This window comes from Microcaecilia unicolor, chromosome 1 (genome assembly GCF_901765095.1).
Source record: "Microcaecilia unicolor chromosome 1, aMicUni1.1, whole genome shotgun sequence".
NCBI classification, from domain to species: Eukaryota; Metazoa; Chordata; class Amphibia; order Gymnophiona; family Siphonopidae; genus Microcaecilia; species Microcaecilia unicolor.
The window spans coordinates 122,102,087-122,119,127 of NC_044031.1; the positions used below are offsets into that span (position 1 = coordinate 122,102,087).

The 17,041-nt window shown below is 42.7% G+C and overlaps 1 protein-coding gene across 1 annotated transcript in view; it reads right to left on the bottom strand.

Moving 5' to 3' along the window:
* Nucleotides 1-238: 238 nt before the first annotated feature.
* The window catches only part of DBF4 (DBF4 zinc finger), a gene marked incomplete in the record, with an annotated part of 201,998 nt that continues 185,195 nt past the window's right edge, over nucleotides 239-17,041 (bottom strand). Inside the window, 2 exon segments of the mRNA XM_030199739.1 lie at nucleotides 239-1,485; nucleotides 7,849-7,973. Coding sequence (XP_030055599.1) covers nucleotides 381-1,485; nucleotides 7,849-7,973 — 1,230 coding nt within the window.

The window sequence follows — 17,041 nt, forward strand, 5'->3', positions numbered from 1 at the left end:
TGGCCCGAGATAGACTGTGACCTTAAAGTTATAAGCATCACGTGACAACCATCAACTTATCAAATTCCAAAAATAAGGTATACTTGTCAACCCAATGAAACCTAACAAGCAAGGTTTTATAAGATAAGTATTGGAAGCAAGCTAGCACACTTCTAACATGCTGCTATATAAAAGTGGAGTTTGTTGTTCATCAGCATAAAAATAGCACAATTACAAATGCAAGACTTTATTCCTCTCATATTTAGTTTTTTTTTTTCTTTGTACATTTGGCACACCAGTTAAAAAAAAAAATTGCATGTTCACATATTTACATTAAAATGTTTCCAACAGTAAAAATATATATTTTTGCTTTAAATAAAATATCTGAAACAAAAATTGCACTAAAACCCAAGGAATGAGGAGGCATCAGAAGAAGTGCGTGCAAACAGTGTCCAAAGACGGCTTGTGCTTGGTTCTTCTTCCCAGCAATACTCTTCAAAACTTGGGCCTTCTTGGTCACAGTTGCTGGTAAAGCCCTCAAAATCAGAGAGAGATCCACTTGTCTGAAATAATTCCAACAGAACTTTGTTTGGTGATTGTAATACTTGTTTGCTCTCTTGTTCAGCAAGCAGTTCATCATTTTGATTAGAACAAAATGTCATATTCTGTTTCTGGCTTCCTCTTCTGCTTCTTCCTGAACCCAGTTTTACCTTTCGGTGTAGCTTCACAGAGGGACAACCGTCTGTGTTATTATCAACTGAAGTACTGTTCTGGATTTCTGGAACAGAATGATGTAGCTGCTGTCCATTCTCATGAATGTTACAATGTCCTTTTTGCAGGCTGTTATTTGTATCAAAGTCAAAAGATACTGTACTTAAAGCTGAATCACAGGTGGATGTTTTTAAATACTTCGCAGGACAAGGAAACAGGCAATCTAATTTTCGCTTTTTCTGTGAGTCTCTCTCTACAAGATGCTGAGCAATTCTTTCTGTCCCACTGAAACTGTTCTGGGCATTTGTCCTGGAATAACATCTATGTATTTCAGCTTGCAGGTCTTGAAATCCTATATCTATAGCATTTATATTTATTTCACCTTTGAGTTTTGAATCATTAGAATGCACAGATACTGTAGGTATCTTTAGTGTACATTCTTTATTGTGTTTATGTGAAGGCAAAATTAGAGCATTTGACACAGTATTTACCTCATTTACAGCTGCTGTATAAGATCTATCAGTCTTGTTTTCAAGTTTATTCATAAGTTCAGAAGTATATGATGTATGACAAGGACTTAGACACACTGGATCTGGAATGGAAGCAGGATATTGTAAAGAACTGGCTAATCTTTCTGTGGACTGAGTGTTTGAGTTTATTTTTTGTGTGGTTTTACTCAAACTATTTTTGCAAAAATACCAGCACTGGAACATCTTTGCCTTTTTCAGTCGTTCTTCTAGCTTGACATTTTTTTCAATTACAATAGGCACTGTGGCTCCAATGCTACACTTGGTCCTAAAATTAAACAAAGATACATAAAATTATAATAGAGAAAAACAAATGTGGACATTTTTAAGCAAACTAAAGTGCAGGTTTTGTTTGGTTAAGAAATGTTAGTCCACTTAAATATGTGCACATAAAAGTTCAACAAATAAGTTATTCCTACACACAGTCTAATTAAAACAGTATCACCTACAGCTTGGCTGTGGATCTTGCTACTTGGACTACTGTAATTAATGTTATTGTGGACATCTCTAGCTCCAATGTACACAGTAAAATGCAGTGTTTTACAAGCAATAAACTTTGTCACATTTTGCGACAAATTTTTTTTTTGGCCTGACAGTTTCTTCTTGCTCCTTTATGTTTCTAGCTCAGCTTGAATCAGAGTTGAGATCTGGTGCCATAGATCTGCCATTATCTGATATTTTATATCCTCTCCAACTTAAGGATGTACATCAATATGGGCTACGGTTAAGACATGTTATTTTACAACTAATTTGTGCTATTTTAGCACAGTTCCCTTTTTATACAATGAAATCTAGTTACTAATAACTGGGGTTATCAGTAAAATGCCACATCTTAATGTTAGTCTACATTGATAACTTCCCCACTTAACTGGTCCAGGCACCGCAGCGAGAGTCTCCAGCTGGGAAATGCACACCAAGGCTCCTTTTGGAACACCACAATCATAGGTTCTAAATCTAGGCACTAGGGTCACCAATGCATGACTATAAATACATCCATCATAGAGACTGAACAGTGAAGATAGCTGACCTGGGAAGTGGAAGACACGAGCTGGAAATCAAACCCATGTCCCTCTGCACAGTGCTGCCACTGACTCAGCCCTTCAATAACATTTTTCAAGAAGGTTACTTTAGCTGCAGATATTATAATGTCGACACCCCTAAAATCCTTTGCTTTCAAAAATCAGGGTAGACACAGTAACAGATAAATTTCAAGGTGAAAATATTCTAAGAATATCACTTTGTAAATTATTTTAAAATATTCTGACAAAAAGGCTCAAGCCCTAGCTCTGTGGTACAGGAAACACAAGTCCAAGCCTCCTGTCTGATGAGGCTAGAAGGCCTTAGGAGTGCACAGAGTTGACACACTGAAGAGAAAAGGGCTGTCATTATTACAGAGATTCCTCACAGCCACAAAGCCTCAGAGAAATTTTCCTCCCTTTAGGCCAAGCAACGGTGTTAGAGTTTACTGAATCCGTAGACCATAAATCTGTTTCTCTCCAAGTAGAGAACTGGCAGAGGATAACACAGCTATTAGGCCTCTGCTAATCAGAGTAATAATTATAGCCAATATCTTGCAACATCATGAGTCAAATCTGAGAACTTGTAGAGAAACTTGGTAACCCCTGCGCAAGGAAAATTTGTGATTCTCTCAAGATGATCTGGTTATGCTTCATATAAAGGAGTGGAGGAATCAGGAATCAGCTACCCAATTCCTTGGCTGTGCAAAAGAGCACCTAGGTAACTTATGAGAATTACACCAATGAAATATATATGTTCAAGAACTAAACAAGCCAAAGACCTGTTTGTTCATATTTTGACTCTGCCATTCTGCACACACTTTTCCAAGCTCTTTTGATTTTTTGGTTGGATTACTGCAATGTGGTATATGCCAGTATATTCCATACTAATTTGAAGAAACTTCAAACAGTGCTCGGCCGCATGAATCTTGTGTCAAGCATGGAGGAGGGAATCAAATAATCCCTCTTGATTAGTTGATAATAGCTTCTGGATGAGTGTTGAATCAAGTTCAAGATTCTGGTGCTGATGTATAAGGTACTTCATGAGGAGTTATCCCATTAACAATAAGCTGTCATAATTCCTCATGCTCCCCCATTCCCTTAATGATCGTCTTGTCCTACCAGGCCTGAAACAGGCATGTTGGGAATCCACAGGGCCTTCTTTCTGGCGCCTCCTTGTTCAACAGTCTCGCTTTGTTCTTACGTTCTGAACCATCCTATCATAGATTTAGAGTAAGTCTTAAGACCCATTTGTTTCAGAAGGCTTTCAATGACATAACGTGGGATTCTTTGGGCTGAATTTCTGTGACTGAACTGGTTTTCTCTTTACCAGTTGAGACTTGTCAATGATGTGATTTTTGTCCAGTACTTAGCAATGATGACCAATATACACTGAAGGTTGTTGTAGGAAATATTTTATTTACAGCTGAGTTGAGCTAATTAAGTTTCAAACATTATTACTGCTACAGACCATGAGTATTTATGCAGTATTTTTGAGGAGGGAGGGCAGGGGGATACTTAATTCAATAACTGGGATCATACTCTTGGTTAACTGTGGCTGTATGTTATGATTTGGTTCCTGAAGTTTGATGTAACATAGTAAATGACGGCAGATAAAGACCTGAACAGTCCATCCAGCCTGCCCAACAAGATAAACTCATTTTACATGTTATGTGATACTTTATATGTATACTCGAGATGTTTTTATCTCTTTTTGAGATCCACAATAAAAACTATTTCAATAAACTGTTCAGACATTCCACTGGAATACTGGCTACACTGGTATATTTTAACTGGTCCACTTTTAAATTCAGTTCTTGAAATTTTTTTTCAGAAGTACTAACGTCTCCTGAAGTTCGTTGTAATGTCCCATCCATTTTATTCAACATTGTCCATATCATTGCAAGATTTACCTCCTTCACTGTTCCTGAAGATCTTTCTGCTCTCGGCGTCTTCTCCAACGCTTCCCGCCCCTCACTGGCAGCTTCACCCGCAACACTTCCGGTAGGGCGTCGCTGCTTATTGGGCTCCATCGCTGATGCCGGGCATGGAGGTTTCACAGTTGCTGGTGGAGAGAGAGACATTTCTTCTCCTAGCAGGGCCTCCGCTTCCCCAGAGAGCCCCACTATAGGATCCGTATCTCCAAGTACGTGGGAGACTGGCACAAAATAGCGCTCAAGACCCAGTTGAAGCGCCGAGGGAGTCGAGGTAGGTGGGGGAGCTACTCGCATTACCTCCTTTCTTTTAGTGTGAGGCATTCTTTCTCTGGAAATGTAATTTTGCCAAATCGAGCTCAGAGCTGCTGTTCCGTGCGACCTGTTACGCCGCCATCTTGGATTGCCTTCTCGCTTCACTTTTTTTTTTTTGATTGCCAATGTCTTCCTCCTCAACTGTCCTCTGCTGGGGCTACAGTGCTAATAGTCTTCATTCAGACCTGTCTGGGGAAAACATACAGTTTTAACTTGATTCCCATATTAGCCCAGTCACTGCAGCATCTCTTGTCAGCCTTTGGCCATAGATGATGGCTATCTTCAGAAATGGTACACATGTTCTTCAAGGACAAGCAGACATGATATTCTCACAAATGGGTGATGCCATCTGATGGAGCCTGGTGCAGACATTGCCAAAATGTACTGTCACCTTAAATCTTTTAAGGCAGTGCCCCCACTGCACATGTGCAAGTGCCTTTCCACCTGACACACGGGACGGGACGGACAGTCTTTCGTTTTCCGCGGAGCAGAGAGGTTTTTATCCTCAGTGTGTAAACATTTTGCCTTTTTGGTGCCTTCCCTTTTGGGTCAGATTTTCTTCATAGCTACTTGTTTTTTGTCATAGTTTACTTACTTACAAAATTTTTCATAAAATGTTTCAATTTTTTAATTTTCAGCCTGAGGGGCCTCTCAGACCTTCCGTCTACCCGGGATCCATCGACTTTTCTCAGATACAGGTTTACTTGACCTCCCCGGACCATAGAGCCTTTTGACCTTGCATCAGCCATTTTTTTTTCCCTTCATGTCATTGAGGGTGCCGAGTGGCTTTAAGAAGTGTACTCGGTGCAATAGGACTATTTCAGGCAAGGACCTCCATAACTGATGTGTTTGATGCTTAGGTCCAGACCACAGAGACATTCAGTGTCACCTCTGTCAGGGTATGCAGGTGAGATCCATTAAAGCCCGCAGAATCCAGTGTCAACTTTTGGTTCTGCATCGAGCATGGCAGGAGACTCCTGCATTGCCATCGACATCCAGTGCACCCGTGCAACATCATGAGGGTGCTGCATCAGACAATACCACATTCACACCAGGACTCTGTCCTCTTCATCAATACTATGTACATCAAGAGACCTGCCATGCAAAATGTCTAAGAAGCATTGCTGACTCTCTCTCTCTAGGCACTTGGCCCATACCTCCCCTGCATCCATGTCATTGATGTATGGACAGCGTCCATGCTACAGTGACTGCTCTCCATCTCGACATCTCATTTCACATCGAGAGCCTTCAAGGTCTTCTAGATCTCCTACGACTGCACAGACTATATCTCAGGTTGTGTCCGCACTGGCTTCCCAGCTGATGCTGACACCTACCTTACATGAGGAAATCCAGGTTCTGCTCAAGGAAGAGCTCTTGGGACTACTGCAGTCACAGTCTCTACAAGCATACAAGGTGCTTGCGCCTGCCTCAGCCCAGCCCATGGATACATCAGAGAGACAGTCATGGGGCGGTCCCATACACAGGCTCGACATTGACCGTCGGGAGTAGCTCAAACCCGACACACATGTATCGTCGTCAGCTGAGGAGCTTTCTTCAACTTCAGAAGCACATATACCTCAGTGTCCATCGACACATAGTTGATGTACTAGTTGGCACTCTCTTCCCCATACTCCTCATGAGCAGTACTTTGAAAAGTCCGACTCAGACCTCTCCTGGTAGACGGATCATGACCCTTAGGACTTTTTAGATGAGGAGTCCTATGGCATTCCATAGGGGCTGGTGGTTGGGAGGCGGGGATAGTGCTGGGCAGACTTATACGGTCTGTGCCAGAGCCGGTGGTGGGAAGCGGGACTGGTGGTTGGGAGGCGGGGATAGTGCTGGGCAGACTTATACGGTCTGTGCCAGAGCCGGTGGTGGGAAGCGGGACTGGTGGTTGGGAGGCGGGGATAGTGCTGGGCAGACTTATACGGTCTGTGCCAGAGCCGGTGGTGGGAAGCGGGACTGGTGGTTGGGAGGCGGGGATAGTGCTGGGCAGACTTGTACGGTCTGTGCCAGAGCCGGTGGCTGGGAGGCAGGGCTGGTGGTTGGGAGGCGAGGATAGTGCTGGGCAGACTTATACGGTCTGTGCCAGAGCCGGTGGTTGGGAGGCGGGGCTGGTGCTGGGCAGACTTATACGGTCTGTGCCTTGAAGAGCACAGGTACAAATCAAAGTAGGGTATACACAAAAAGTAACAAATATGAGTTATCTTGTTGGGCAGACTGGATGGACCATGCAGGTCTTTTTCTGCCGTCATCTACTATGTTACTATATAAGACAGCGAGGGCCCTGTTTTCTAAGTCGCGCTGTAGGCACACTAACATTTTAGCGCACGCTAACACTAAAGACACCCATTATATTCCTGAGTGTTTCTAGTGTTAGCGTATGCTAAAAAGTTTGTGCGCCTACAGTGTGGCTCAGTAAACAGGGCCCTGAGTTTCAAATGCAAAGACTCCTCTATTTAGAGCCAGTGAAAAATTACTGAGAAAAAAACCCCCCACATACAGATGTCCATGGATATGTCATGCTTATTAAAAAGTGTTTCAGTGCTCAAAGTCTAAGTGTGTGCTGACAATCAGCTTTTTTAAAAACTTAGTCTGCTGTGCAAGCTCATGTCCATTAGATGGCACTGAGTAACTGGGAGATTATGCCAATTACCTAATACCAGATTAGTGTAGTATATGGGGAGCATAGGAACCTGTCTACTCTGCATCTGTTTTGAAGCAGGTGCAAATTACATGTAAACATTTGAAACTGAAATTTCTGCTTGTGCTTCCATGCCCACAACCTAACTGCCCTTTTTACACATGGAGAAAAAAACCACCACAAGTTCTTCTATCTGAACTGAGGTGGGGGCAGTTTTCAAGGGGATACTTTTTTGCTGGTAAAAGTGAATTACCCAGTGCAGTAAAATTGCATCTTGGGGTAATATTCTTATCTACTGCTCCTATACAACTTGGAACAAAGAGAAGAATGCTCTTTCACTTTTTTTTGTCTTTCTTTCTGTAAATGTTTGCTGTTCTTAACATGCCCTAAAGATAAAGGGAAACAATTATTCTAAGAACCACCCCCTCCCTCCTCATCTCTGAAGAAAAGGACCTCGCACACAGAATCACAAATTCCAGGATACATAGCTTGACAACCAGTTTGAAACCCCATTTTCATTCAGGTATTTTCTCTATATGTGGGGATTCTCGGATTGTGATATGAATCACCTTGGAAGTGGGAAAAACATGGCAGCATCCCTGATACTAGTATACACAAATCATTTGGTAAACCTGAGGCAACAATATCCTCCAAAACGAACAAACCTTTGGATATATTCCTATCTGTCTAGAGATCTGTTTATAATAAGTGAATAAAATTACCTTTTCTGTTCGCTTGTATCCTGTCCACATTCCACAAAGTCATAAACAAATGTGGATATAATGTTATCGACGACTTGATACTGGATGCTTTCTGCAAAGTTTCTGTGTTGTTCACTTGCAAGATGCTGAAACAGAGAATTACAGAAACATCTCTACGATCAATTTACAACTCTGGAAAACATTCAACTATATAGTATGAAAGCACTAAAGTAACATTCAGTCAAAATCTTTAAAAGAATCACAAAAGAAAAAACAACTGAAGGGAAATTTTTTTTAAGTACACAAATTCTGATTTGTCAATTGGTACTGCTTCTGATGAATCTAACATTGACTATATTTATTTATTTTCTCATGATAATCTGCTTTTGCAACATAACTGTGGTTCCCAAATCTGGTCCTTGAGGCACCCCAGCCAGTCAGATTTTCAGGATATTCACAATGAATATTCACAAGAGTGATTTGCATGTAGTGAGGCAGTGCATGCAAATATCTCTCATGGATATTCATTGTGGATATCCTGAAAACCGGACAGGTTGGAGTGCCTCCAGGACCAAATTTGGCAATCATTGCAAAATATCCTATCTAAATGGAATTACAAAGCATAAACCATTCTAAGTATATACAGAAAAATTTTTTAGTATAATAAAAGCAAGCTAAATGAATTCTAATAAATAAATCTGGGAGGAGATGGAGTTACTTCACTGGAGGTAACTGGACACCTAAAGTAAGTATTCCATGTAGATACTATAAGCTCAGCAATTAAAACACGAATCTCCTCACTGGACCCTCCCGAGGTAGTGTTGAATTCTTGTAATGTTGGTATGTAAGCAGTTACAGGAGTTCAAATCTGCATGCCTGAGAATGGAGAGAGGGAGCTCCAAAGAAAGCATGGCAATATGGTGTTTGGCAGGAGTCACACATCTGAGGTAGAGTTGCGATAGAGAGCAGGGAACCAAAAAACATCCTGCAGCAGTCAAGAGCAAAGTAAAGACGGAAATGATTACATTGCTCTGGGAAGAAGTGGTAGAAATGAGGACCTGGCTGGAAAAATAGAGATGCATGTGGAGCGGCATGAGACCACCATACTGGAAGATGCATTGTAGTATGGCGATACTGAAAGCACAGAAAACCCACAGTAAATAGATCATGGAAATAGATATAGGAGTGCTTGAAATGGAGAAATTTGCAAAATGAGCAAGTGGTGTAGAGTATATGCATTTGGACTCTCCTAATTGTCTCCTTTTAGTAGACAATCAGGGGAGTCCTACTCCAGAGATTAAAATAGAGAGTACACACTGGAGTCTGGCTTCAAAGAGGACTGTGGAACTTAGAAAGAAAATCACTTGTCAACGATACTTCATAGATAAATAGGATATTATGAACAGGGCACCTAAAGCGGGTAAAATCAAATGGGAGAACTGCAACAGAGTTGTTGAATGATTTATTGCAGAGCCACCGAGACACACAGCCAGGCCCAGACCGCACTTCCCCAACACTCGTCCCCTTACCTTCCTGTGTCTGCTGCTCCCTCAGTCTGTCATCTCCTGCTCCTGTGTGTGCCAGGACCTGTGTTATTGGGTTATTGCAATCACCCAGGTCCTGGCACACACAGGAGCAGGGGAGAGACAGACCCGGAAGCAGGCAGGCAGGCAGGAAGAAGGTTCTGCTCCCTTGAAACCTTGCTGGTGCCAGGCTCCCCCTTGGAGGCCAGACCTGAGGAACCTTGCCCCCCCCACCCCCCTCTCTTGGCAGCCCTGATTTATTGCTCACTATGCTGCGCTAAGAGGTATGTGAGATGTGACAGTATACCTGCACAAAAATAACATTAAACATAAATGGCTACTCCCATTTGCATTAATGCTGTGAGTGGAATAGTGAAGAGTTCAAACAGTAGTGAATGCATGAGTAGTACGGACGGCCATTCATTTGAAACAAATGTCCTTCACTGTCAAGAGCATACACTATTTGCATATGGTGCACATTCTCCTTAAAGAGATCATCAGCAACAACACGCACATTAACATGGAGGGGCATAATCAAAAGGGATGCCCAAGTTTTCTTGAGGCCCAGCGAAGGGGCGGGGAAACCCGCATTATCGAAACAAGATGGGTGTCCATCTTTCGTTTCGATAATACGGTCGGGGACGCCCAAATCTTGACATTTAGTTATAAAGGGAAAGGACCTCAGTAACCAATACTTTTTCTGACAAGACCTTGTTATTTTTTGTTGTTGAACTTTGTGGTCTTCAAATCTCTTTTTTATCTTAGTATTGGTTACTGAGTTGAGACGGCATCTAATGCTTGGGAAACAGCCTTGAGCTTTACTAAACAAGCAAATCAATTGTTAAATGTTCCGCATATGTTCGGATGTATCATCCACTGTCGAAGGTGTTTCAACATGGGACAGTATTTTTAACACCAATACAATGAAAGAAGTTATGCAGCAAGATCTCTGGCAATGAACACCATAACGGTGGCGAGATCTAAATGTGAAATATAAGTAAGCTGCACAAACTAAAGGCACATCCCTGAAGAAGCCTGACATTCAGATGAAACGGGACCTGTTGGAGCTTTCAAAGATAAATGCAACCTGATTTGGATTCATGTTTTGAATAAAAGTTATTGATTAAAATGAATAAAGAAAAATAAAATTAAAAGGTTTTTGGACCAATGAATGAGATCCAACCACAGTATACACTGAAGTACTAGCAATTTGCAAAATGTCAACAGAGGTGGGTTCTGAGGTCCTTTCCCTTCATAACTAAAAGTGGTTACTGCTTCATCTGACAAGACCTTGTTTTTTGTTGATCCTATTTAGAGTTCCAAGGCTAACCCACAGTTTAGGAAGCCCTGAATAAGGAGAAAACCAGACTTTTTTTTGTTAGGTAAATATTCAGAATGATTTGGCACAAAGATAGATATCGGTGGCTATTCTTTTACTTATGAGACATCTTTGAAGGTGCTGGGAATGTATTTAGATCCATCTCTTTCAATGAAACAAGGTTAATCTGCTCATAGTAACAGTTTTTTTCAGGTATATCAGAAGCAGGAAGCCTGTGAGGCAATTTGTGGGACCGTTGAACAAGGAAAGAGTAAAAGACGTGCTCAGGGAGGACAAGGCCATAGCAGAGAGATTGAATGATTTCTTTGCTTCGGTCTTTATGGAAGAAGATGTAAGAGATCTACCTGTACCAGAAATGGTTTTTAGGGGCGACGATGCAGAGGAACTGAAAAAAAAAATCTCAGTGAATTTGGAAGATGTCATGAGCCAAATTGACAAGTTAAAAAGAGTGATAAATCACCCGGACCGGATGGTATACACCCCAGGGTATTGAAAGAACTCAAACATGAAATTGCTGATCCGCTGCCAGTGATCTATAACCAGTTGTTAAAGTCATCTGTAGTACCTGAGGACTGGAAGCTGGCCACAATGATGCCAATTTTTAAAAAGGGTTCCAGGAGTGATCTGAGTAACTACAGACCGGTAAGCCTGGCTTTAGAGTGCTGGGAAAAATAGAGGAAACTATTATAAAGAATAAAATTACAGAACACATAGACAAACATTGTTTAATGGGACAGAGACAGCATAGATTCCGCCATGGGAGGTGGGAGGTCTTGTCTCACCAATTTGGTTCATTTTTTGAAGACGTGAATAAACATGTGGATAAAGGTGAGCTGGTTGATATAGTGTATCTAGATTTTCAGAAAGCTTTTGACAAAGTTCCTCATAAGAGGCTCCTGAGAAAATTAAAGAGTCATGGCATGGGAGGCAATATTCTGTCATAGATTAGGAATTGTTACTGGACAGGGTTAAACTGCCATTTTTCTCAATGGAGGAGGGTGAATAGTGGAGTGCTGCAGGGATCTGTACTGGGACCAGTGCTATTAACATATTTATTAATGATATTTAATGCTAGGGTCCACTTTAGGAGTCAGCACTCAAGAAAAAGACCTAGGTGTCATTGTAGACAATACGCTGAAATCTTCTGCCCAGTGTACGGCAGCAGCCAAAAAAGCAAAACAGGATGCTAGGAATTATTAGGAGAGGGAAGCAAAATAAGACCAAAAATATTATGCCTCTGTAATCCTCCATGGTGCGACCTCACCTTGAGTATTGTGTTCAGTTCTGGTCGCTGTATCTCAAAAAAGATATAGTGGAATTAGAAAAAGATCAAAGAAGAGCAACCAAAATGATAGAGTAGATGGAACTGCTCCCGTAGGACAAAAGGCTAAAGAGATTAGGCCTCTTCAGCTTGGGAAAGTGTTAAATGTAGTTACTTTTTTGGGAATGCATATTCATTGGGGAAATCATGAAAACTCGACTTGGTGAGGCAGAGGTTGCATAACCCTGGCTTAGAGGAATATTTTGCCCTTTGCATCTTAATGCGATGTCAGCAGATTTGCCTCATAAGGGAGACTTTAGCTGGCTCTTACGTCTCTTTTACTACCTATTTAGGGAAATGTATATTTATTTATAGCATTTGTACCCCGCTCTTTCCCGCTCAATAGCAGGTTCAGTGCGGCTTACAATGTATTTGTACAGAGTAACATAGTAGATGACGGCAGAAAAAGACCTGCACGGTCCATCCAGTCTGCCCAACAAGATAAACTCATATGTGCTACTTTTTGTGTATACCTTACCTTGATTTGTACCTGTCCTTTTCTGGGCACAGACCGTATAAGTCTGCCCAGCACTACAGAGGTAACACAATGTATGGATACAAAGTATCCCAGAAGTAGCATAATGTATGGGTACAAAGTATCATATAGATAACACAAATTGTATAGAGAAGGATAAGAGGGAGAGATGTGAGGGGAAGGAGAGAGTTATGGTTAATGTTAGTGGTGTGGATTTGGTTTGTGAATTAAGTTGGGTCATTTGGGTAGGCTTGTTTGAAGAGGTATGTTTTCAGCAGTTTTCGGAATGGTAGATGTTTGTTGGTTGTTCGGATGTATATTGGTATGGCGTTCCAGAGTTGGCTGCCTATAACGGAGAAGTTAGATGCATAGTAGGTTTTGTATCTGAGACCTTTGCAGTTGGGAAGGTGAAGACTGAGATATGTACGAGAAGATTTGGACCCGTTCCTGGCTGGCAATTAGATTGGTAATGGAGCTTGGAGATTCTCCGTGGAGGATTCTTGTGGATCAGTGTGTGGACTTTGAAGATTATACGCTGTTTGATGACACAGGGATGGGGACCTCTTCATTCTGGTAAGCAGTTACAGCAATAAACTGTGTCTCTGGTAAGGAATGGCTAGTGATCATACGTTGAGGTCCTCCAACCCTTACTATATGGATTCTAGGCTCATACTTTTGCAGGGAGTTCAACATTATCTGACCTCCTCCATTTAGTTTGTTGGAAAGTTTGACTTTGCTGAAGGACACAGGTGCTTTCATCCAGTGGGCTCCAAAATTAGGGGAATCTGGGTGGATGTAGACACAACTGGGAGCCTGCGGCTCAGGTTTGCCCCCTGGTACCCACTCCCCATTCACATACTTCCAACGGTGGTTATTGGCAGCCACGAAATCCAGCAAGAACGAGTACATGGCGCTGGGGTCCAGCCCAGTCACATTCACTTTCAGGACGGGGAACATCCGTCTGCCGTTCTTGGTAACTATCATCTCATTGGTGAGTTCCTTGAAGCGCAGCCAGAGCTCAGCGTCCTGCAGAGAAACACTCAGCTGCCTCTCCGTGGGGTCTCCTTTTTCGCTGCCCACCTGCAACTCGCTCTCCACGGCACTTAGGCAAACTCTTCCCGCCGCCAGCGGCACTCTCCACGGGTCCAGCGCTCATTCTCTCGCCACGCCCTGGCAAGACACCACAACAACACGCGCGCGGACCCAAGTACACCCTCGCACCAACTGCCACCCAGCCAATGTCACTTACGCCTCAGATGGCAGCTCAACCCGAAAAGCCCTTTATCACTTATTTTAACCCGAGTCAAGATAACTCAGTATTTACGAAATAGGACAAAGTAGGACTGCACTTGCTGAAGCACTGTGTACAGGACAATGGGTGACTTGTTCATTGGAGCTGCTGAGGCAGAGACTGTCCAGGAGATCAGTATGCATATTTCCAACTAAGCCACTATTTTGTTTCTCTCAGGTCTCAGTTGTTATCGACTGCTTTTGTTGCCAAACGGAGAGACTCTTTTTAATACCCAGAATGGTGATTCTTCATGTATTTCCATCATGCATAAGACCCTTGGGACACTGGGAACTCCTAAAAATTATGATACCCTCTGTCGACAATGGGCATTGGAACTCAACCAGACAGGAGAGACAGCTGATTTTTTTCCTTATAATTAAATGAATCTCACAGGTTTTTTTTAAATGCTGACTATAGAGAGTGTTGGTACAGAGTTCTTCGTAGGGCATACTTTTCCTCTTATCGCTTATCTAAAATGGGGAACACTGCTCTTTCTAGCTGTATTAAATGTGGACAACCAAAAGGAATTTAGGTCATATGTTCTGGGGCTGTTCTTTGATTCACTCCTATTGGGCCTCTATTGTCCGTTATTTGTCTGCTATAATTGGCCAGGGGATTTTTACTCCTGGGGACTGGTCCTTGAATGGGATAGGGCATTAGCTGTACAGGGGACGGGCGCTAATCTCCTCCTTCAAAAATCTCAGGCGATAGCACTAAAACATGTCCTTTGACACTGGCTATAAACTGAATTTCCTTCATATTGGGAGTGGAGAAATGGGTTGAATGACCTATGTGTTTTGGAATCTCGGGGAGTGGGGGGTATTCCTAAACATAGATTTCTATTGGTTTGGGATCCCTATCTTTATTCTCTTTCTCCGAGAACAAGAAGTTCAATTGGTAATGTCCTCTGAGGACCTTCTAAACAGTTGTAATTTTAGGCCTGGAGTTGGATTAGTTTCTCACAAGTTAAAAACTGTCTAATTGGGGCTGGGGTGGGATGTGGCATTGGGAATAGGTAGTTGGGTGGTGGGGGGGAGGTTAGAGATGGAGTGGGAATTCTGTTTACTTTGAATAATGGAGGGAGTTATAAGAGTACAAACTCTCTCCAGTTTCTTTAGTTTTGCAGTGGGTTGGTGAAGGGGAATGATGGTTTGGGGACTTACACACCTTTCTTATAATTTTTCTGCTTTTCTTTCACTGACGACACTGTATTTTATATTCTGTAAATGGATTTCTGTATTTGGTTGGGGGAGAGGGGGTAAGGGGGATGAAATACAGTGGGGGATCATAGTTTAAAAAATTCTTAAATGACAACACAGTCTGTCTCTGATTCTCATGTGACTTTACATTTTTCTTATTTCATATTTTCTTTTTTTCTGTGGACTATGGCTATTATGCTTTGATGTCAATAAAAACTGTTGAAACATAAAAATAACACGACCAGACAAAAAAAAGATAGAAAATTTAATTTTCTAATTTGTGATCAGAGTATATCAGATTTGAAATGCACATCTTGCCAGAGCTAGTATTAGACATGGCTGGGGTCCAGGGCAGAAATTTGGGAGGGGACCCTAAAGCCCACTACCAGGCTACACTTTGTTTAGCTTCCAGCAGGCTTAGGGCTCTCTCAGGTCAGGGGCCAAGGGCAGTTGCCCTAGTCGCACTCCCCTATCATCCCTGGCATGTGCCATCTTTATATTTTGCACAGTACAGGAGTAAACGCATCTCTTTCTTTTTCCCTGGTGTACTACGTAACTGTTTGAGGCTCCTGCAGATGGGGTCAGAGCTGGCGGGGGGGCGGGGATGAGGAAATTTTCTAGGTTGCAAAATCCTTTGCTCCCAAATTTTCTCTTCTGTTTTTATGTACTCTCCATCTTGTGTTGAGTAGCCTAATGGTTAGTGCACTGATTTTAATCCCAGCATCCTGGGTTTGATTCCCACTGCAGCTCATTGTGACCCTGGGCAAGTCACTTAATCCTCCATTGCCTCAGGTACCTGTTTATAATTCGATTGTAAGCCACATTGAACCTGAACTCTTTTTGGGATAATGCGGAATACAAATATCAAATAAAAATAAGCACTCTACCCTCCAGCTCACTCTCCTTTCAGTTACTTAACTACCCACTGCTCAGTGGCGTAGCCAGAAGTCAATTTTTGGGTGGGCCAACAGGTTGGAAGGGTGGGCACTAGACAGTGGTGTGCTGGTAAATGTTTAACAACAGGCTCTCTCCCCGGTCCACCTCTGCGCCCCCCCCCCCCCCTCCCGTCAACCCCCGTCCACCTCCCCTCAAAATTGCAGAGCTGGCTATAGCCGGGGAGAGAGCCTGGGGGAGGGGAGGCAATGCATTACTCTCTCCAGGAAAAAAAAAAACATTAAATGATCCCAGGTTCCAATCTAATTCATGTTTAATGTGGGATAAAATGCCATAAATAAGTAAATAAATATAAACTTTTAATGTTGAGCACCTGATTCTCAAAGTGGACACATTCCAAACACTATAATGAAAATAAAATGATTTTTTTCTACCTTTGTTGTCTGGTGACTTTGTTTTTCTGATCATGCTGGCCCAGTATCCGATTCTGCTGCTATCTGTCCTCTTAACTCCGTTTCCAGGGCTTCCTTTCCATTTATTTCTTTACTTTCCTCCTTTCTTCTTCATTTCTTGCTCTATATCCATAAGTAAAAGCTGGGTCCTCCGCAGACTTGACTGTCCAGTGGATCCAGCTTCTGCCTATTTTCTTCATCCATGTGCAGATTTTCTCCTCTTCGTTTTCCCTCATCTTATCTCCTTCCATATCCTCCATCCATGTCCAGCAACCCTCCTCTCTCCCGCCCTTCCCTCCATCCATGTCCAGCAACCCTCCTCTCTCCCGCCCTTCCCTCCATCCATGTCCAGCAACCCTCCTCTCCCCTGCCCTCCACCCATGTCCAGCAACCTTCCTCTCTCCTCTTCCCTCCGCTCCATCCACCCATGTCCAGCAACTCTCCTCTCCCCTCCATCCATACCCAGCAATTCTCTTCTCTCCCATCCCCTCCATCCATCCATACCCAGCAATTCTCTTCTCTCCCCTGCCCCCCTCCATCCATCCATACCCAGCAATTCTCTTCTCTCCCCTGCTCCCCTCCATTCATCCATACCCAGCAATTCTCCCTCGTTCCCCTGCCCTTCATCCATTCCCAGCAATTCTCTCTCCCCTACCCTTCCCTCCATGTCCAGCAATTTCTCCTCTCTCCCTGGGCCCTGTCCTCCCATCCATCTCCTGC